Source organism: Eptesicus fuscus, chromosome 11 (genome assembly GCF_027574615.1).
Source record: "Eptesicus fuscus isolate TK198812 chromosome 11, DD_ASM_mEF_20220401, whole genome shotgun sequence".
NCBI classification, from domain to species: domain Eukaryota; kingdom Metazoa; phylum Chordata; class Mammalia; order Chiroptera; family Vespertilionidae; genus Eptesicus; species Eptesicus fuscus.
The window spans coordinates 65,096,364-65,119,435 of record NC_072483.1 but is presented as its reverse complement, the minus strand read 5'-3'; the positions used below and the strand labels follow the sequence as shown (position 1 = coordinate 65,119,435).

The window sequence follows — 23,072 nt, the reverse complement described above, 5'->3', positions numbered from 1 at the left end:
GTGATGCTTGGAATTCTGTCACCTGTTGAAATTTACCCAGTGATCGTGAGTAATTTCCCCGAAGTCATGCAGAAAATGGGCAGTGAGTGCAGGCTTGGCACTGGCAGCCCACTGGGCTCTCCAGTTCCGGGCTCCGGGCAAGCCAGGCAGCATGGATGGCAGAGAGGGTGGGCAGGCTTTTCACAATCATTCTCGCAGCGGATGACAATGACTCGAATCAGGGCATTGGCCAAGGAAGAGAAAGCAAAGTGCAGGAGCAAATGGGGATCATCATAAATAAAGCAAACTTGGTGGCTATCCAAAGACAGATGAGCTGAGGGCATCCGTCTGTGAAGACTGAGCTTCCAACCTGGGTGACGAGGGTGGTGATGGGACGGACAGAAACTGGAACCCATCAGAAAAGTCAGGCTGGCAGCGTGTGTGGGAGGCAGAGGGGGAAACATGGCGGTCAGGAGATGAGTCTAACGAGGGGTGAGGTGGTAGCAGACACCCTGTCCAGTAGGAGTGCTGGAGCAGAGGTGACCCAAGGCTAGAGGGAGGGTCTGGAAGATATCCACTTAAAGGTGACAGCTCAGAATGAGTGACTGCTGCTAAGGAGAGCAGCTGGAGAGGAATGGTAAGGACAGAGCTCTGACAATAGAGGGGAAAGGAAGGAGGGGAGGGGCTGGAGAGATCTCAGGAGACAGGACACAGGGCAGTGTCTGTAAGCCAGGTGAGAAACGCTTCCACAGAGATGACAATCATGGGCAGGATGAGGAATTAGTGAGGACACCGCCCATGACCTTGGAGAAGCGGTTTCATGATATAAAGAGAAAGGAAGTGTAAGGGTGTGGGTGGAAAACTACACATTGGGTGTAGACCACTATGTGGTGGAGATGAAGAGGATGAGAGAGGAGGAGGAAAAGAAGGTGGACACAGGGGAGCAGCAGCAAGCACTCACTACATTCTTGCTTGTTTGAGGGACTGGTATTCAGATGAGAGCTGTGAATCCTGCGGACAAGAGGCCAAGGAAGGGTTGGGGAGGGAGATGGAAGACAGCAGGGAGAGGAAGACAGAAAAGTTTGGAAGCATAAGATCCTGGAGGAGGAGAGAAGGGAGGGCATATGGAGGGTGGGGTTCATAGCAGCACTATTCACAACTGCCAGCAGGTGGAAACAACCCAAATGCCCATCGATGGATGGATGGGTTAATGAACCTGGTGTATCCATACAATGGAATATTATTCAGGCATAAAAAGGAACACATTTCTGGCACATGCCACAACATGGTGTTACACATTTTCCTTTGTTCCCTGCCCAAACAGTGGTGAATGCATTGTAAGCAACATATTCACAGCCAACGATGCCCATGCCTCCTGTTCCCTTCATCACTCACCGGAAATTCACTAACCTTGAATATGTTGGTAAAACATACTCTGACCCAAAGATGGGCAGAGAAGGAAGTGACCAGAATTCCCATTTCTCTGTGAGCTTTGTGACCTGGGGCAAGTCCTTCAGCCTCAGAGTCACCATTGCTTCCCACACTCCACATACAGAGGCAGGTCCCGAGATTCCTTCCATTCTGAAACTCTGACCTAACCTGCTTTTTAAAAACCACACTCAAGGCCCACTAAGGTGCTCCCTTCCTGAGCCAAGTGAGCCTGGGTGTGCGCACACCCCGCAAATCTGCTCAGGATTTATCTCCAGGAGGAGGCGACCCCTTTCTAACTCACAACGCAAAGGCACCACGAGGCCACCTGAGCAACACTCAGTGTTTCAACAAGTAAAGCTGGGCAGGAACACGCACTCGTTCCCCTTGCGTCCAAAATAACAAGGTTTTAAAAATAGGCTGAAATCACCAATTAGCTGAACAATGAGGTGCTCTGAAGTTGAAAAATGCTTTGCATGGTGCTGATAATATTTTGGCAGTGGTGGCTCTGAACCTGTATCGTAGCTATCCTTTTCAGAAAAAGAAATAGCTCCTTTGAAGAAAAACCATATTCTTCAAATGAGAAGGCTTTTCTGAAAATAAATCCTGATTGAAAAAGCTAACTTTCAAGTTAACCATTCATTGTGTGTCTGTTACATGCAAGGCACCGGGCTTGGCACTGGCAGGGAGTGGAGGAATGAAGAGTAATGCAATATGACGTTGCTACCCTCAGGATAGCCATGGCCTGATGTGGGTGTGAGGCAAAAAACATGTGTGCCATAGGGAGGAGCCCAGGGAGAGTGGGCAGAGGGAGGAGAGGCAAGGAAATCGAGCCTCTACAGCATGACTTGTATAGAATTTCATCTCATTCTAGTCATTCATTCATTAAGGAAATCTTTATTGAGCAGCTGTATGTGCCAGGCTAGGTACTGGAGATACATGTCCACAGAACAGACCACAAGCTTACGTTCTCATTTAATACTCATAACCAGCCATGGCGAGGGTTGTTGTAATCTCCTTGCAGAGTGGAAGAAGCAGGCCCAGAGAGGTTAGGTAACTTGCCTAAGGAGCCCAGCTAGAAATGGTAGGGATGGAAGCAGGATTCAGACTGCTGGCTCCAGAGGCTGTTGTCAGTGGGACAGGCAGGGCTCAGGGCTCCAGGGCAGGTGGTACTGGGTCTCCTGCCTCTGGCGCTTAGTGCTCTTGTAACCTCAGGCAACAAGCCGGGAGGGTCTCCAGGAAGCTCATCCCTGTGGTGATGGGAAATAACCCACATTTAAGGTCCAATTGTGTGGGATTTATGATTGTCATCTGGGCATCTGGCTCTAGAGCCTGTCCTCTTAAACAGTATGCTATAGTTAAAAAAAAAAATCAAAGAGACCTTTCTGATTCTGTTCTTCACACTAATGTTGCCACTAATCTTGTCTTTACAACAGTCTGTAGCTGTTGTTCATTCATTCTCACATCATGCCCATATTCTCTGTACCTCATCCCTGCCAACCAGTGTCACTTGAGAAAGCTCTTAGGTCAATGGAAACTGAGTGGCAGTGACTATCGCCAAATATGCTGCTGCCCTTCAGAGTGTTTGATAAGTTCTAGTTTCCCTCCCTTGCTTTGTTCCTGTATGTAGTCTTAGAGAGACCTCAGAGCTCATGTAGCCTTTATCACATCCCTGCAAACAGGAGGCTGCCAAGGCTTGGACAAAACCAATAACCTCCTGTTGGCAAAGCCAATAACCTCCTCTTAGATTTTCCTACGGTATTGATGCTGTTGACAATCCCCTTGTTTTTGAAAGTATTGCAAGAAAGTTTTTTAAAAAATCAATTACACCTGTTAAAAACTTCCTCCTCAAAATAGAAATTTTACCGACCATATTCTATTATTAATTTTCTATTGTATGTACATGTATATGGCATTAATCAATGTTTTACTATTGATCAATGTTTTACTGTTTTCTGCTTTCCAATAAATTGTATTAAAAATGAAAACTATAACAGTTTGTTACTTAACCAACTCCACATCCAATGCACCATATTCATTCACAGATTACCCATGACTCAAAAACTTCTATCTGTACTGGCATTTGATGTAGAAATTAAAGCAAAATACCAAAATATTAGCAAATTTGGAGCTGAAGCTTCTTGGCTGAAAATAATATTTTCACTTGCCAAGAAATTTTCTCCTCTCAAGAGAAACGAGTGCTGAGTCAAGGCTACATCTCTGTGAAAAGACTTTATTGGGGACTTTTGTTCTCTGATTTGAATTCATTCATTCATCAAACAAGGTAATTCCTCATGATCAAACATGCAACAATCAGAGCACAGCAAGATACATTTTTTCAAAAGGAAAACATGCTTCCCACTGCTTGCAGAGCTGATGTATATATCTGGAGCATCAGAGATCAATGCGTTGATGTTAATTAACCTGTACATAGTTCTTCCACAAAGGACATGTACTTTTCCTATGGAAAATAAGTTTTTCAAGGACACTCAGAACCAAATTTAGTATAAAACTCCTCATTTTGAGCAACCAGTTCCCTTTTGGGACAAAATTGCCTAATACCAGTATTTCTTAAGAAGAGACCTGTCTGAGATAAGGAAGTTGAAAGGCATGGGCTTGAATTGCGTAGTTGTACCATGAAAGGACTCAGCACACAGTGTGGCTGTGTACTCAGAGTATAATAAGATGGTTGAAAACATGGGTTTTGGAGGTGGGCAGGAAGACCTGGGTTCAAATCCCAGCCCCAGCAGTTATTGGTGAGATCATGAGAATGTTTACTTCTTCCTAGGCAAAGCTCTAGGGAATAAGTGACCAAATTCTGGCTAATGACATGTGGTGGAAGTGATAAAAGACACCTCTAGGCACTGCGCTCAGAATATCACAGGAGACCCTCCAGATCCCTGAGTGACCACCTAGAGGCAAGTGCCTTCATCAGACTATGACACAGCAGAAATTAACCTTTTCTTAGAAGCCACCGAGATGTGGGGATTGGTGTGTTAATGCAGCACAGTCCAGTATTGTCCTGACTAATATTCTTGGCCAAGTTACAAAATTCCCTGTGCCTCAGTGTTCTCAATTATGAAATTGGTTTAATTAAGGCTTTTAACACAGAGATTGTTCTACAAATACCCTAAGAAAGTACTTAGCACAGCCCTGCCATGAGTTAAACACTCAGTGAACATTACGTGTGTGTGTGTGTGTGTGTGTGTGTGTGTGTGTGTGTGTGTGTGTGTTGCAGTGAAAAGCTTATTGAGAGGTAGAGTTAGGAAGTGGAGGAGAGGTTGTTTCTACAGGATATAGAAACTGACAAAGTAGAAACCTGCTTAAGAGAATTGCAGGAATGAGTCAGTCGATGATGAGCGGAGAGAGTTCAGGTCCCAGGGTAACATTTCCTAAAAATCTTCTACCTCTGATTAGGATTGGTTCTAGAGCATGAGGAAGAACAGGAGCTATGTGGGAGAGGTCAATAGTCTGTTAAATAAATGGTTTAAAGGGGCCTCCACCCTGGAGATACAAAGTTAGGAAACACACTACAAAATGGTTAAAATAAATGACATGGTTCCATATGTACTAATACGGAAGGATAGCTGTGATCTACCAGAAAAAAAGCAACTTATAGAACAATGTGTATACTGTAATCACTTGTTAAATACATATAGAAAAATACTCATACAATCTGCAAAGGAAATAGACACACACACACACACACACACACACACACACACAGCTCTGGAAAGAATATACCAAATTATTATCCTACCCCTATGAGATGATAAAGTTTGTGTTAATAGATAAGTAAAGGGCTTTCACTTTTTCATTCATAAACTTCTCCATTGATAGGTCTTGTTGCTTACAATGAGCATTTAATCTCCCAAGGCCCATTTCACTCCACCCCTCTCTTTACCCTAGCCCCTACCTCAGCCTGAATCCCCACAGTAGCAGAAGTTGGCAACAGAATGAGATAGAAGAGGAAAGATGATGTCAGTTTTGAAGGATGATGTCACATTATTTGATAATAAATTTAAAAAAAGGAGTAATTTGGTGCTTGCTTTTAAACTGCATCGAAAGAGTTGTATCAACATGTTCACTGGTAAATGCCATTCTTGCTCCTTGAAGGTCTAGAATCAGTCGGCTAAGCTGAAAGTCAGTTAAGATGATTGGCAGAGCACAGAAGTCTGGGGGCACATTGTCTACCACGATCTCCTAAGAATCACTCATTGTGCTCCAAGGATTTGAAAGTCTCATGTAGTATCCATGAATCCCTTGTACTAATTAAGGAATCCCTTGCCTCATTGTGGAGAAGAGTGTACCAAGAATTTAGTCTAATGAATGTACATGAACAAAAGGAAATTAACATAAGCAGAAAGATTAGGTGGCTTTACATAACCTGGGTAGTTGATGCTGGAGTTTTCTTAATTTTTTAGCATAATTAACCAGCACAACACCAACCCACACTCAGTGCCTATTTTGCAGAATTGTTTTTGAAACATCCAGGCCTCTAGTTGATCAAGAATATCCTTAGCCCAAAACAAAAATGGTGGAACGCTACTATGGAAATGTCAGAAAGCCAGCCAAGAGGTAAATGTTTATCCCCATGGGAACTTCCTTCTCCTATTCCCCGGTTATATAAAGCACAGACTGATAGAATCAAATGGGACCTTGAAGTCCCCTTGTCCAACAGCCGGACAAAGTACTATTTAACCACTATTAATAAATAAGTGTATGTTCTACAGAGTGATATATAATAATGGTGAGCTCCGGAAACCATACCAGCAAGGCAGACGCAGGTGAAATTGCTCCCATCTTGCTTTTCCTTTGCGTCGACACAGCTCGCATTGTTCTGGCAGGGTGTCCTCTGGCAGGCATCAAATTCTTCACAGAAAGTCCCCACATATTGCTCATCACAGTCACAGGAAAAAGTCGCCTAAAACACAAATGTACAGTGTATGTTACTGGAGTCCTCTAAAGTGTAGGCTCTGGCTGTGAAACTCAAAGTTAAAAGCATCATTTCTTTTTATAATTATACCAACAATGAGTATTTTCACTCATATCACTTATATCATGATCTGATTAAAATCATAGCTTTAAAAGGGATGGTAATGGCCTGGCTGGTGTGGCTCAATAATTGAGTATTGACCTATGAACCAGGAGGTTACAGTTCAATTCTGGGTCAAGGCACATGCTCAGGGTGTGGGCTTGATCCCCAGTCAGAGGCGTGCAGGAGGCAGCCAATCAATGATTCTCTCTCATCATTGATGTTTCTCTCTCTCCCTCTCCCTTCCTCTGAAATCAATAAAAATATATTTAAAAAAAAGAAATGATATGTTTCTCTATAGTTTAATTTCAAACATTTCTTTTTATGATTCTTTACTCATATTTATTTCAACCATTTTCAATCTTCCTAAAATAGAAATTGAAAGGATAACTTTATTTTAAGGGGAAAAAATTCAGTTTTGTTGACTTGACATGAAAATAGCAATTTTGCTAGAGCAGATATATTTTACTACAGTCCTGAAATTAGATGTCACGCCAAGCAAGTAAAATCCTGCAGCATAGACAGCTCTTGTGACAAAACATCATCAAATGTCCTCCTCAGACCACCTTCCAGAGCATGGAATTTACTGAATCAGCCTGTAAATTAGCTTAAATCTATAGCCAGGCAGATGACCTGAGTGCAAGGGAAAATACAAGGGCTGCAATTCAAGTCACCTGTTGCCTTTTGGGTTTATGATATTCACATTCTCTTGGTACAGTTGTCGGCAAACTCATTAGTCAACAGAGCCAAATATCAACAGTACAACGACTGAAATTTCTTTTGAGAGCCAAATTTTTTAAACTTAAACATCTTCTAACGCCACTTCTTCAAAATAGACTCGCCCAGGCCGTGGTATTTTGTGGAAGAGCCACACTCAAGGGGCCAAAGAGCCACATGTGGCCCGTGAGCCGCAGTTTGCCGACCACGGTCTTAGTAAAAGACTGTAACTCAGACCCAGAGGACTGAATCCAATGAGAAGGTTCATTTCTGAGACAGGTGTAAAACCCAAATAAAATAGAGCCTTCCTTCTCTCTCCTTCTTTCCACCCTCAGGCGGGTGCAAGTCGAAATGTAACTCTGGTTCCAAAGCCTGTGTGAGCAATGCAGATGGTTCCTGCAGATTTTCAGGAAGAGGGGAGGAAAAGAAGCACAGGAGAGTTGCATAAGCAAATCTTCTGCTGAAAAAAATCAGAATAAAACAGACAAAAGCACCTTTCCAGCTCTCCCAAGCCCCACACATCAGGCAGGTATTCAAATCTCTGTTCCACAGCCCTGCCCACAGGCCCTCCTGGGCCCACCCTCTGTCTCCAGGTCCCCAGCATCCTGCCCTTAACCTTGGAGACTCTGCGCTCTTGTCCAGGTATGTTCACCCAGGATCCCTACCCAGTACTTCCCACCCAAGCACAACAGAATGCCTTCCTTCCTCCTGAAAGAGAAAGCAGCCTTGTCCATCCTTTCATGTTTTTTTGTCTCTCAATCAAGTTTTAGAGTTCTTGTCCATTTCTTGATAAATCTATTGCTGTATGTTTAGACTTCTTTGTGGCTCTTGTTAATGAGATATTTTCTCATCCCTTCCTTGTAATACCCATCATACCAGATAGTGGTTATTAATAACATGGAAAATACTAGAGTTATGTTACCAGACATCACCCTGAGCTCTCATTATAGGTCAGAGAGTTTTAGTGGACTTATGTTTTCTAGATAAAACAACTCCACTCCCACCCCAAAGTGCATACCAATTGCAAATAATGATCACATCCCTTTCTCTTCTCCAGTCCTTGTGGTTACATTGGTGGCTCTTCCGGAATAATTCTTATTTCAAAGTGAGGTTTGTAGAATTTACCACTAAGTAGAATGCTGGAATGATTATTAAATTTTATTAAATGCTATTTTAGCTTATATTTTAAAAATCAGATGATTTTTAGATAGCTTCATAATTTAAAAATTATCTTTCTTCTCTTTAACCTACATATATGGGAGTTGAATGTTTACATTTCCATGTAGTGACTCAAACCTGCACTCCTGGAAGGAACACCCACAGTGGTCATTATGCAGAATCACTTTATGACTTCATCATTCTATTGCAGCCATACTGCTAAAGCCCCCCACCTACCTTGTCCTGTCTCCAAAGGTTCCTTTTCTATGAAAAACTGTCCCCTGCACGGTGAGATCACATTTTACCCCCGTGACTAAACCAGGAGTGGATGCACCATTGACCTGAGCAGCCAACCAAGAGGCCAGTCAAACGTGACATTTAGCTCGCCCCAAACTGCCGGATTTTATACAGGTGTGTTTCTTTTGTTAATTGAATGTGTTTTAGTTGAAGGAATATGCCAAATACTTGCAATCTGCATAGTCAAGTCTCCTTTAGTTTAAGACTATAGTCTTCAATTATATCTTAGAAATCTGAGCAATTGGAATAAAAGCAATGGCTGTTTCTTCTTATGTTAGAGCCAAATGTTCTGCCTCCTATTTCTGTCATCTCTCACACCTCCTTGTGGCCAGTGGAGATTCCCTCTGCATTCCAGCAACAGTTGGCTTCCTGTCTGGTTTTTCATGAAATCCTGAGTGTTTTCCTTTTGTGTGCATTTGCATGGACTTTGTGATGTAGCTGGGAGAAGCTACATCAAGGACTATTAGAAAGGCCAACTTTTAAATAGGAAACTGCTTTTCTAGGACTGTCTTCCAAGGAAAACCTTGTCCTTATGCACATGTACAACAGAGTATATATCATTGCTATTTGCAGGGGACGTGTCTGGAATCCTTTGTATATCTGGAGATTTGTGACCACCTTTGATATGTAAACACGGGCATGCCCAGTGCATGCAATTCCAAAGTGGGTCTCAGCATCTTAATCAATTACTATTATTAAGATGCTGGGTCATTATTTTTGGCAGCTGTCCTATAAGATTTACTTGGTTTGTAGTCAGATGTTCCATATTGCAGATAAATTTATTTGGTTATTTGGGGGTTACATTTTACATATAATTTATCTGGTGAATTCCATGTAAACTATGTTGCTTGTGAAAGTAAATTACTAAAAGTCATAAATCAAATATCTTTGATTTTGTTTTGATTGAATTTAAAGCTAAAACAAGAGCCATACATTTTGTTTTACTTTGTTTTAAGCAAGAACCTTTGAAAAATTTTAAGAGACTGCTGAAACAATTGCTGTAGGCTGAATTAATTATTAAAACTTTTAATCAAATGAGAAAGATGAAAAAAATGTTTACAGACCCTTGACCATAAAATTTTAGTTAAAACTTTGTGTATTTTGCATCATGTCATTCATAAAGTTAAACTTCTTCCTAGCCTATTTTCTAACAATAAGGAGCTTTCCCATAAATATTAAAAGGCTTCTTTTTATAGTTCCTAGACTGTTGACTTATAAGAAGCCATGAATATACATTAGGAAAGTATGTTTTTAGCATATTTGTTGTGGAGAACTATTTGATCACTGAAAGTTATAAACTGTCCTACCAACCTGGAGATATTTAACACACTGATGATAATGGCTTTGCTGATCTAGGTCTGATTAACTTAACCAGCACAAGAGACAAAACGAACTTACTTCAAATTAGTAGCTTAGCAAAATTACAGAACTGTACTTCCTTGCAAAATTATTGTATATTCATATGTAAAAGTCTATCTCAAGTAAAATGAAAAGTGACTCTCAGAGATTAATTTAAAAACCCAATGCAGAATCTCAATTTTCCTCAAAAGCTTGAAGTCAAACATTCCATTTATACATTAATGAAACGTGTCCAGACCATGGTTAAAAAGCTTACTTTGAAAAGTTCTTGGTGAAAAAAAATGTTAGTCCTCCCTGCATTCATTTATTCACCCACTCAACAAAGTGAGCACTTAACTATACACCAGGCACTGCTCTAGGAGCTGGAGATACAAATGTGGACAAGACTCTCCCATGCGGAGTCTGTTCCACTGGGAGTGACTGATCACACACAAAATGAACAAGTAATAAGGTAGTAAATTAGGTGATAGGGCTATGGGGAAAAGTAAAGTAGGGGCAGGGAAGAGAAGTGGTGAGGGTTGTAGAGGGCATGCTGAGAAGGTGGTAATGGGGCAAAGACCTGACAGAGGTGAGGGGGTGCGCCATGGAGGAGTCCCAGGAGAGATATTCTAGGTAAAGGGGAGGGTCACTGAAAAGACACCAAGAGGGAGCCTGGCCCAGCCAAAAAGAGCCAGAAGGCCAGTGTGGCTGAATGAAGCAATGGGCAGGGACAGTTGTTGGACATGAGAGAAGAGGGTAATTGGGGTGAGGCTCAGATCGGCTCAGGGCAGTGCTTCTCAATGGGGGGCCCACCTCACCCTCCAGATATTTGGTGATGTCTGGAGACATTTCTTGTTGTCACGCTGGGGGCTTTCTACAGGCATCTAGTGAATAGAGATAAGGATGCTGCTAAATATCCTAGAATGCACAGGACAGACCCCAGAACAAGGAATTTTCTGGAACAAATGTATTAGTGTTCAGGTTGAAGACCCTGCTAAAGAGCTTTATAAGCCACAGTAAGGATTCTGGCTTGGTATAAACTGTTGGAAACCATGGTTCATGTGCCCCAAAAGACCCAATATTGTATTGTACACAGTAATGTTGCTTTACATTACATGACCTTGTTTCATTACTATAGTTGATTTTATTCTTATAACACTCTAATCTTGACTGTAAGTAATCCCACAGCAGTGGGATAAATGGCAGAAGTTGATATCCATTTATTCAGCAAAACCTTACTTCTTCAATTTTTATATTATGTTAGCACTACCATCTGAGATGATCTTCTAAGTATTTATTCAGCATTATAGTATAACTGGCTCTTACCAGGTAATTTAACAGAAGCTGGATTCCAATTTTTATTCTTTAATCCCACTCACAAACAGTTTCTGCACCCTACCATACGCCAAGCAGTACTGTGAGTATTAGGGATGTGGGGAAGGGCAGAGGAGACAGTCTCTGTTCTCATGGAGCTCATGTTCTAGCTTATATCCTACAGGAACAACAAAGAAATGCATAATACCCTGTCACATAGGGGCAAGTGCTATGAAGAAATGTAAACTGATATAATAGATAGAGATGGGGGGGGAATATAAATTGACTTTTATCTCAATCTAAGTCTAGTGGGAAGGACCGATGTTTTTGGAGAATTGTACCTACATAGAGCTCAACCCTTCCTCCACATTTTCCAGATTTTGCTTTACATCTAGTAAACCCAACCATTAGAAAACTGAATCCTGTGCCACGGTCTCTGCTCCCTCTTGCTCTCTCACTGAGTTGAAAGTGAGTTGTTTTCACTGAGTTTGCTATTTCACCTTATGCTCTCAACTAAATAGCAAAAGGTCCTATCAAACATCCCTACTAAACCTACTATTGCACTTACTATGAGGCCATTGATGAGAAAATTATATACCTACATTTTTTGTGCCCCATCCTATCTAATAATAGACAAATATGCAAATTGACCATACCTCCGACACACCCACAAGCCACGCCCACCATCCCATCAGAGTGAGTATGCAAATTAACCCAAACCAAGATGGCTACAGCCACAGAGAGCAAGGTTTCCTAGGTAACAGAGGAAGCCAAGGTTTTCCGCCTGCCCTTGCCAGGCCTAAGCCTCTACTCAAGCTACAAAGTTTCAATTACAAAAGGTAAACAAATTCAAACAAATGGCGGCAGAATGGAGCTTGAGAGAGCAGGCCAGGGTTGCCGCCGGCAACAGGGGAAGCAAAGCTTTCCGCACACCCTGGCCGGGCCCACCCGCTTAAGGCAACAAAGTTTCAATTATAACCCCAACACAAATGGCTTCCGGCCTCAGCCTCAAAGGGAGCCCCAGGCTTGGCTCCACTCCAGGCTACAAAGTTTCAATTGTAGAAGGAAAATAAATTCCAGATACCAGGGCCTCTGCTTGGGTTGCCAGGGGGAGTGGCCGGCCTGCAAACCACCACAGGCCCTTCGCTCAGGCCGCCCCACACCCCAAGGGAACCCCCACCTGATCCGGGACGCCCTTCAGGGCAAACCAGCTGGCCCCCACCCCTGTACCAGGCCTCTATCCTATCTAATAAAAGAGTAATATGCAGATTGATCATCACTGCAACACACAATATAGCTGCCCCCATGTGGTCAAAGATCCTGCCCCCATGTGGACACAAGATGGCCACCACAAGATGGCCAGCAGGAGAGGGCAGTTGGGAGGCACCCTGCCTGCAAGGGAGGGCAGTTGAGAGGAACCAAGCCTGCAAGGGAGGGCAGTTGGAGGTGATCAGCCCTGCAGGAGAGGGCAGTTAGGGGTGACCAGGCTGGCAGAGGAGGGAAGTTGGGGGCAAACAGGCTGGAAGCAGAGTGGTTAGGGGGTGATCAGGCTGGCAGGCAGAAGTGGTTAGGGGCAATCAGGAAGGCAGGCAGGCAAGCAGTTGGGAGCCAGCAGTCCTGGATTGTGAGAGGGATGTCCAACTGCCCTCGAGGGGTCCCAGATTGGAGAGGGTACAAGCTGGGTTGAGGGACAACCCCCCTCCGTGCACGAATTTCATGCACCGGGCCTCTAGTCCTATATAATAAAGATGTAATTTGCAAATGGTCGTTATGCCATGAAGCATAAGGACTGACCGTGTAACGATGGGATCACGGATCAGCAGGAGGGTGGGGCAGCGAGCTACAAGCAGGCAGCAGAGAGCTACAGGAGGGGGCAGGGCAGCAAGCTATGAGGGGGGGCAGTGGGGAGGGAGAGCTACAGGAGGGTGGAGCAGCAGACGGAGAGCTACTGGAGGGTGGCATCGAGCTACTGGCGCATGGATTCATGCACAGGGCTACTAGTTTATTATAAAGCTCTATCCAAGAAAATTCAGTCATTTCAGAGCCAGAAAAAAATTTGCTAGTCATGAGAACCGATGCTTTGTCCTCATGAACAGTGCAGGTCATGTGACTGTCCTTTTTCTTTTTTCTTTTTTCCTATTTGATTTGGCTGCTCAAGGTTCAACTTTAACAGCTGCCTAGGGCTCCATGACCTATAAATTTCCCCTTTCCAACTCAGAAACTGCTTTCTAACTTATATCTTCTGACGCCAACTTTGGTTTTGTATTTTTTTATTCCAATATTCTATAAAATACACAGCCAAATGTATAAATAAATAACCTAAACTCCTCATAGCACACAGGGCCCTTGATAATCTGGCCCCAACTTACTTTTCTGTCTCATTCTCTGTAATTTTCACCTCTTAGAAAAGCCTAATTATTTTAAACAAATCATCCCAGAGAGATAAGTTTTCTGCGGAGCTTTATTTCTATCTTTAAGAATAAGAATTTATTTTGCTTTGTCCCTTAAACAAACTATACAGAAAATACAGTTTTCTTTTTCTGCTATCCTTGTGACATCAGCATCAACATAAAATCCCAGCTGACCAGACACTGAATCTCATTGTTCACAGAGCTTACTTACATTCAATTACCTCATTAATCTTCACCACATCTGTCAGGTGGGTATTGTCAGATCCGTTTTAAGAGTTGAGAACAGACTTGACAGGAGAAGTCAGATAAATTATTGAAGGTGTCCCAGTAGGCAAGTATAAGGTCAAGGCTTAAAGCCATTACCATCTGATTGTAAGTCCTTTCCCACTCTCAGCTGCATGCCGTCCCATCATCACTGTGATTGTCTCTGCATACCATAAAGGCTCATGGGAGTGCCCTTCACCCTAACTCTAAAATTACCCCCCACAACTGTAGTATTTTAGATCCTGCTTTTATAAGTCATTTTTCTTTTGGTTGTTTTTTTTTTAATATATTTTTATTGATTTTTTTTACAGAGAGGAAGGGAGAAGGATAGAGAGTTAGAAACATCGATGAGAGAGAAACATCAATCAGCTGCCTCCTGCACACCTCCCACTGGAGATGTGCCCGCAACTAAGGTACATGCCCTTGACCAGAATCGAACCTGGGACCTTTCAGTCCGCAGGCTGACGCTCTATCCACCGAGCCAAACCGGTTTCGGCTATAAGTCATTTTTCTACCTCCCCCCTGCTGTCTGGCTGCCTTCCTTGCCAGCATCATTGACTGTCCTTTGAGTTCACTGATTCAAATTTCCTGTAGCTTTAAGAATAATACCAAATTTATTCAAATAAGGTGTCAAAATGGAATAAAAATATCCTTCCTGAGGATGGAAAGTTTAATCACTCATGCACAGATTTGGAAACTTTGGGTGAGTCTGCGCCAGAATTGGAGGTCCTTCACATCTGGGACTTTAGTTACTCATGCATAATAGATATTTGCATGTTTGTTGAATGAGGCCGTCTCTTTAATAGGATGCCTACAGGTAGACTTGCAGGAGGGTCCTGTGCAGGTACAGCATCCTCTTCTCCGACTCCCTTTCTATCTCTAAAGATCTTGTGTTTTGTTAAGAAAGTATCATAGCCCTTATACAGTCTTCAACTACATGTTAATTTAAAAGAGATACTTGAACAAGGATTAGGAGGACAATCCCAAGCAAAAAGGTGACTAATGAGCCCCTAAACCTCTGAAAATGGGGGAAATTTTTCTTTAAACCACTCCTGGCTAACAGAATTTGTAGGCCAATTTCCATTTCCATTATGGGCCACTCTGGTTCCAAACAACATCTGGGCTATTCATAATTAAATGTCTGAACATCTGCAAGGTCAAAACTCTGGCTAATGAGTTGATAATTGTTGAAACTAAGTGGTGCAGGCATGGTGGTTTGCCAAATTAATTTTATATATGTTTAAATTTTTCTATAATAAAATAATGTGTTGCTTTTATTTTAAGAATCTGGCTAAGTCCCACGAAAAGAAAGATAAAACTTGGAAGCATTAGAATTCCACTTCAGTGTCCTGTGTCCAGCGCCTCCCTACGGAATCTGCAAGTGCATTTACCACAGAGATGTTGCAGAGAACATTGTGTGCACATTGCCCCGTCCCCATATGTGAAGTCCCACCCCAGAAATGTATTTCATATCTACGTGCCAGGAAAAGTGTTGCTCGTCCTAAGGGACCTATGAGTTTGCTCCTGTGGGCAACACGAGTCACATAACTGAGCACATTTCCCTCCGAACAACTGAATCTTCTTGAAGAGAAGACTCAGCCATTCCTACGCAAGGGAAGGCTTGGCTGCCTCTCAGCTTCCCCAGCGTGCCGGGGTCACAAGCAAGGCACAGCCAGTGCAGACCTCGATGGGGACAGCAATTCCTGCTTACAGAGCCTATGGGTAAAAGTGCAGAAGACATCTCAAAACTAGCTCTCCAGGCACTGGCAAGGACAAGAAGTAGAGTCTGTTTCCTAACTTTGGAAAGCTCTGGAATGTTTTTGCTCCCCGTTAATGGATGAGCTCCAGGTGAAATTGTCCAGGAAGAAAGTGTCCCAAGTGAGGACTTTCTGTGGCCCCCTTCACCCAGAGCTTGTATTGTTCTATGCAGAGTTTGGGAAAGGAAGGCAGTGAGACCCGACCAACTCATGTAACAATGCAGCATCAGTCACATTGTAGCCCCAGTTGTCCCATCACCCCAAATGCATTGATCCTGAACTAGTGGAGACAGAGGCCACAGATGCATCGTCCCAGTGTCCTCGGCCAGGGACCTATTACTACAACTCCTAGACCAGACATGGGAACCAGACTGGGTAGTCATTCAGGTCTGAAATTACCAAGTTGATGAACACTAAAATCTATATAAAAAGCAGTAAGCATAGCATACTCTTTCATTTGATTCCACGTAGGTGAGCTATAACTAAAGGATCAAATCAATCTAGGGTGCTCTTTTAAGCCTTTTGCTAAACCCAGATTACGTATTTCAAGAAACAAAAAGAATTAGATGCAAAATTTAAGACATTATATGAAAATTCTATTTATGATGTGAAAGTGCTTATGAAAGTCTTTCCCTGAGCCCGGGCCACACAGCCACACCTGGACTCTAGCCACAAAGGAAAATTGTTACCTCTTGTTGGGACACAGTGAGCCATCTCAAAGGAAACTGGGTATGAATTACATTTTTTCACATTCTTGCCTATTAACTGGGTCTTTTTCTATTCATTACACAGGTAATTTAAACAACATACTTTCATTGCTTATAATCTTATTTTCCCATTAGACATTAGACATACCATTACTCTTCTATTTGGGTTCATTAATTGCAAATGTAGCAGCTTTATTTTTTTAAAGGCTTAGAAATATGCAGATCATCTAAACATTAAATTCAAGACTTGACATTCATGAATTCGTAGAATTCATTTATCTGGCTTAAATGTTAAATTCTCAATAATAGAAACAATAATGAATGACAGTCACACTCTTTACTTTCAAAGGACATTGAAGTTCACTTTGTTACTCAGGGGAGAAAAAAGTAACTGTCTTTCAAGAAAAGTTGTAAAGGCCTTTCTTCCTAAAAATTGGATGTATGCATGGGGAAAATGGAGATGTTCTAACGCCATTTCCAACCACATTCTGCCAACTTATGTGTTCTCAGCACTAGGAGAGTGGCCATAATTAGGCATGAGATTTCCATGCAGTCAGCCTCCATCTTCAACTCACGGCCATCTGTGTTTGCTGCAACATTCCAATCCATTCACAAAAGTCTAGTTTCAACTTTGAAAAAATGAATGTCACTGCAAACTCATCTTTTATTGAATTTCCCTGAAAATAGCCTGATCCCACAAGTAGATGACATATCATTCTACTTTCTTATTTTAAAATTCCATTATTATACCAAAAGAAAATGGTAAGAAAAAGGCTTTAATAAAATGGGCATTTTGATGCATAAGTTATTGATGAGAAGGACTCATTGAAGAATAGAGATCCTTCCCAACATCTTCCTCAGGTGACCTCAGGTAGAAAACTCATTCTGAATTACATTTTTACATGTAAAGCCGAGATGGACAACCAGAGGTAACTTTCTCTACAAGTAGAAATCCAATGGGGACAGGGCAGGGTACAAAACCATCATTTATTGAAGAAAGCCCCACCATATGCCAAGCACCACACAAGGATTCACTTAATCCTCCCAACAGTCTTGCAAAGTCAGTATTATTTTTCTCTTTCACTGCCGATAGATCAGAGAATTTCGATAGCTTGCTCAAGGTCATACAGAGGCAGAGGGAAGCAGATTTGGTCTCATTGTAAAGACATTCTTATAATTTACGATATTAAGAATTTAGTTACAAAGTATGAGAAGCAGAGCTCAAATAACATTCTGAGAAAGGAGATGAGGGGAGCATTCCTGCACCGAATAGGGATTTGAAGGGGTTGATATCCAAAGGTCTCTTGAACTCCTAGGTTTAATGGATCTGAGTTTCAGTCCCATGTGGACCACAAATCCCCAGTGTCACGATCCTATTTCAAGTGATTCCATGCCACTCTGGAATGCTAAACAACGCTGGTGGGCTTCTTTCCTACTCTCACTCTATTCATCTGCTGAAGCTACCACACAAAGCACCATAGACTGAGTGGCTTAAATGACAGAAAGTGGTTGTTATTGTTGTTGTTGTTTTTCACAATTCTCAAGGCTGGTGACTCCAAAATTAAGGTGCTGGCAGGGTTGGTTTCTTTGACGGCCTCTCACCCTGACTTATAGATGGCTGTCTGCTCACTCTGTGCATGTCTACATCCTAATCTCTTCTTTTTGGAAGGAACCAGTCATATTGGATAAGAGTCCACCCATATGACCTCATTTTACCCTTAATCTCCTGGTTAAAGGCCCACTCTCCATACACAGTCACATTCTGAGGTACTAGAGGTTAGGACTTCAGCATATGAATTTTGTAGGAATACAATTTAGCCCGTAAAATCCAGCCAGTCCTTCTCTAGCTGTTCCTCCAACTATTTTCAGAGAAGTCTTCCTTAAATGTTGTTTTCCGAACTCCACAAATACTTATTTGATGCTTACTATATTCAACTGATTATCCTGGAGGACAAACAATATTCATTGAATAATGGCTGTGTGAGCAGGTTGGCATTGTACATACAGAGGCAAAGAGCTATAGTTCATGTGCTCTAGGAAACAACAAACTAGTTAGAGAAATAAGTCTGTTATTGTCCTCATCACTATCATCTTCATCGTGAACAATTTATTGAGCATTCAGTAAATGCCAGGCCCCATTCTAAGGGCTTTGCAAAATGCAGTTATCCTCATTGCTATTGTTATTCCAACTTCATATTTGAGGAAACTTAGATACAGAGAGTGTGAGTACATTAACCAAGTTGGGCCAGCTAATTAACTGAAGAGTTGAAAGTTGAGCACAGATCATTTGATTTCAGGACTCTACCTGTACACACACACACGCACTATATCAAAAGTGAACCACAGACAACCATGAACCACAGACCAAGCATGTCAAACTCTCGGCCCGCGGGCCACATGTGGCCCACAACGAATATTTTTGCAGCCCAGCCAATTTAACAGTATGTAAGAAACGTTTTAATAAAAATTTTGTAACTTAATTTTTACAATATCCTGTTATATATAATTATTAATAACAAACTACAACATTCACTAATGGCTGATTATTATAATTGTGTTGCATTCATTTCCCCTACACACCTTATGTGCAGGCACACCATTTCTCTCCACCAATACTAGCAGTGAATATTTTAGCAGCCGATTGCCACATCATTAGTCTTGGACTGACTTGTTTGGTGTGCACTACAGGAAATATTTTGCTTTCAGAGAACAAGAAAAATAGGTTTATTTGCATTATGCTTATTAATGTGTAAAGTTATTCAGTGTTTGGTACATTAATGTTCAAGAAAAATATTAATTTCTATTAAAATGTTCTATTATTTTATGTTAATGGTTACTCATTTACTTCAGCCCTTTGTATTCAGCATGTCTCTCGAAATAAACCTACATTTCTATGAAAATTGAAGCTTTTGTTTTTTTGTGCCCACATAAACTTAAACCTTGCTTATTTGGCCCATGTTAGCCTTTGAATTTGACATGCTTGGTGTAGATGGTAAGAGGAAACCCTGCATTGCTGGCTCAAATTCTATTCATGGTTCTTCTACCTCCCTGACTTTGGACAAGTAGTTTATATTATTTATAACTTTATTTGCTATTCAACCTCACTTCAATAATAGGCAAAAAATAAAAGAAGATGTGCTATAACTGAAAGATTCTATTATTTATGTTGTGATCTTAAAAATTTAACTGTTGAAAGATCTAAAATGATACAACAGATATTCGACAACATTTATCCCACAGGATTCCCGTCTTCAGCTGGTATTCAGATATTCCTCTGGACATTCATAACTTGAACCTAGATTTACTTTCCTAATGGATCTGTATTTCTCTTTTGCCTTAGTTTTCACATCTATTTTTCTCTAAATAGATCATTTTATAGTTTACATATCCTTCTGAATAGTCTCAAGTCCAATCCAAAGAGAGAGATTGTAAATAAACAAAAAAGTAAAACATAGAGAATTGATATAAGGGATCAATTCAGCCTTCCTTATGGAGAGTGAATGCAATTATTCAACCCCTTGTTTTCATACTGAAATGAGAATATACTCATAAATCTAGAATATTGGTATCACAGCCTAAATTCCAAGAGGTTTGTTTTGTTTGATTATACAATCCCTGGTACTATGGACTTTGATTAAAGACATTTCTTCAGCATTTGGAGGAGGGGAAAAATTATATCTTTATTTTACTATAAAGATTTTTATTTATATTATAGAGTCCCTGCTCTGATCAATGCATTTCTTACTTTATTGAATTTATACTCACACAAATGGAAATAACACCAGCAGAGGAGGGAAGGTCCTATCATTGATTTTAATTAAATCTTATCTCAATAAATGTTTGTTGCTTTCATCATTTTAATATTGAACAAATGGCAGGTTATAGCTAATAAATGTGTTTCTACAAGAGATTTAGAAAAGAATCATTATAATTTCCAGACTAAATTCATACAAATATCTAACTCAGGGGTGGCAAAAGGTAAGTTCACAGACAAGGCGAATCTTGCTTGCTTTCAAACTTTTTATTAATCTATAATATTCACATGAAACAATTTCTTTTGGGTGATAATTCGGTCCTCTAACTCTGAATAATAGAGGAAATCTGCATACAAATTTCCTCATTTGGCTTTTCATCTCTATCCTTTATCATATCCTATATAATAAAGAGGTAATATGCAAATTGACCCTCACGCCCTTGTAAAAGATGGCCACCACCATATGCTCAAAGGTGGCCAGCAGGGGAGGGTAGTTGTGGGCAATCAGGCCAGCAGGGGAGGGAAGTTAGGGGTGACCAGGCTGGCAGGGGAGGGCAGTTGGGAGCAATTGGGCCAGCAGGGGAACAGTTAGGCATCAATCAGGCTGGCAGGGGAGTGGTTAGTGGGTGATCAGGCTGGCAGGCAGGCAAGCGGTTGGGAGCCAGCAGTCCTGGATTGTGAAAGGGATGTCCTATATTGGAGAGGGTGCAGGCTGGGCTTAGTGACACCCCACCCCTGGCAAGTACACAAATTTCATGCACTGGGCCTCTAGTTCTTTAATAAACGGGTGAATGTAAGAAGTGTGTCACTGAGTTCTGTGAGCTCCTCTAACACATTAATTAAACCCAAGGAGAGGTCATGGGAACCTCCAATCTATAGCCTGTCAATCAGAAGCTCGGATGACAGATAGCCTGGGCTTGCAACTATCATCTGAAGGGGTAGGGGCAGTCATGTGGGACAGAGCCCTTAACCTGTGGGATTTCATGCTTTCTCTAGGTAGATACAGTTAGAATTTTGTTAAATTGTTGGAAAGCCAGCAGGTGTCTGAGAATTGCTGGTTGGTGTGGGGAAAACCTCTACATATTTGATGACCACAAGTGTCAGAAGTGAAGTGCTCCCTGCAAAGGCAAAGAAACCCACAGGAGAAAGAAACACACAGTAAGGAAGAACTGGGTTTTCCCTACATAGAAAGGTGGAAAACTGAGTTTTTCTTTTACAATTTCTTTATTTGGAATGAAAGGAAAGGCATGTTGAATTCCCTAGAGCTCGGTATCCTCATCATTAGATGGGATAATGAAAATGTCCATGTCACAGGGCTGTGGGGTGTGGAAGTCCTTGAGCCAGCACAGATCTATCTAAGTGCTAGGGAAAAAACGTTAATCTCGCTTCCTCTTTCATGTGCTCAGGTACTAACAAAGGCTGATACACCTAGTAGTGTGGCTGCCATGCACAGCAGTCCTGGGTGCAAAACCAATCTTGAATACATAATTTTTTGCAATTATAATTTTTAGATGCACATGTTGGAAGGAAATAAAGCTCCTATGAGCTGGCCCAAATTCCTGTTTTCTCTGAGGGCTGCATAAATGGGCTTCCGCTATGAAATGGGCTCAAGGTCATTCTGTTGCCAGATGAACACTTCTCCTAGAGCTTCTCAGGCTCCACTAAAATAAAAGTAGTTTTGTTTATTTGGCACAACAGCTGTCTGAGAATGGCTCAAATGCCACCTGCCTCCCCTGTTGCTAAACGAGGGAGACATGAAAACCAAACCAAGGCTCAGATTTGCTGCCAAATTTGATAAATCTCACCTCTCCCAACCTTGGTCCCTGTTCTCATACACAACACCTCCAGGAGGCACCTGCCTTCTAGAATTATCTACTATTCTCTTTCCTACTGAAATCAACCCCTGACTGAACTAAGTTATTCTAGTCTTAATGACAGATAACACCTTAATGGGATACCATTTTAGGGCCATTTGCATTTAAATAGGAAATCATGCTGTAATTACATAGGAATGGAGCTCAAATAGCAGGATTGCAGGCATCCTGCCATGTGGATGTGTCAAGGAAATTTGGGATGAAGGAACCTCCCTGAATATCCTTGAATCTTACACCAAGTAGGCAACCCCCAACCTACTGCCTTCTGTCCAAAAGGATGGGCAACTTAATTGTACCAATGTCAAGTTACTTTTATTTTTTCAAAATATTTTTAAAATATTTTTTAGTTCATAAATAAAGACCTTCAAAATAAAACATTTTTAAAAAATTATCTCGCCCTAACTGGTTTGGCTCAGTGGATAGAGCGTCGGCCTGCAGACTCAAGGGTCCCAGGTTCGATTCCAGTCAAGGGCATGTACCTTGGTTGCGGGCACATCCCCAGTAGGGAGTGTGCAGGAGGCAGCTGATCGATGTTTCTCTCTCATCAATGTTTCTAATTCTCTATCCCTCTCCCTTCCTCTCTGTAAAAAATCAATAAAATATATATTTTTTAAAAATTATCTCCTAGTACTACTGCTGGTTGATAACTATGGTTTTGCCATTTTTTAGAAGACCCTTTTATTAGTATCCTTCTTGGAGAACAATTATATATTCATGAGTACTGGCTACAATTGATATTTGTCAACAATTTTATTTAACTACAAAATTAAAAATACATTTAGCTGAGAAATGCTTCAAAACAATGGGTAAGAAGACAAGGCAGTTGATTGCCCATTTCTTTTGTGGTTTTTTAAATATATTTTATTGCTTTCAGAGAGGAAGGGAAAGGGAAAGAAATATAGAAACATCAATGATGAGAGAGAATCACTGATCCACTAGCTGCCTCCTGAATGAGCTCCACTGGGGATCAAGCCCACAACCTAGGCAAGTGCCCTGACTGGGAATCGAACCATGACCTCCTGAGCCAAACCAGCTGGGC

The 23,072-nt window shown here is 41.5% G+C and overlaps 1 protein-coding gene across 1 annotated transcript in view; it reads right to left on the bottom strand.

Moving 5' to 3' along the window:
* The window catches only part of DNER (delta/notch like EGF repeat containing), a 231,884-nt gene that overhangs the window by 72,714 nt on the left and 136,098 nt on the right, over positions 1-23,072 (bottom strand). Inside the window, exon 6 of the mRNA XM_028151173.2 lies at positions 6,178-6,331. Within this exon, the coding sequence (XP_028006974.2) occupies positions 6,178-6,331 (154 nt within the window). The remainder of the gene's footprint in view (positions 1-6,177; positions 6,332-23,072) is intronic.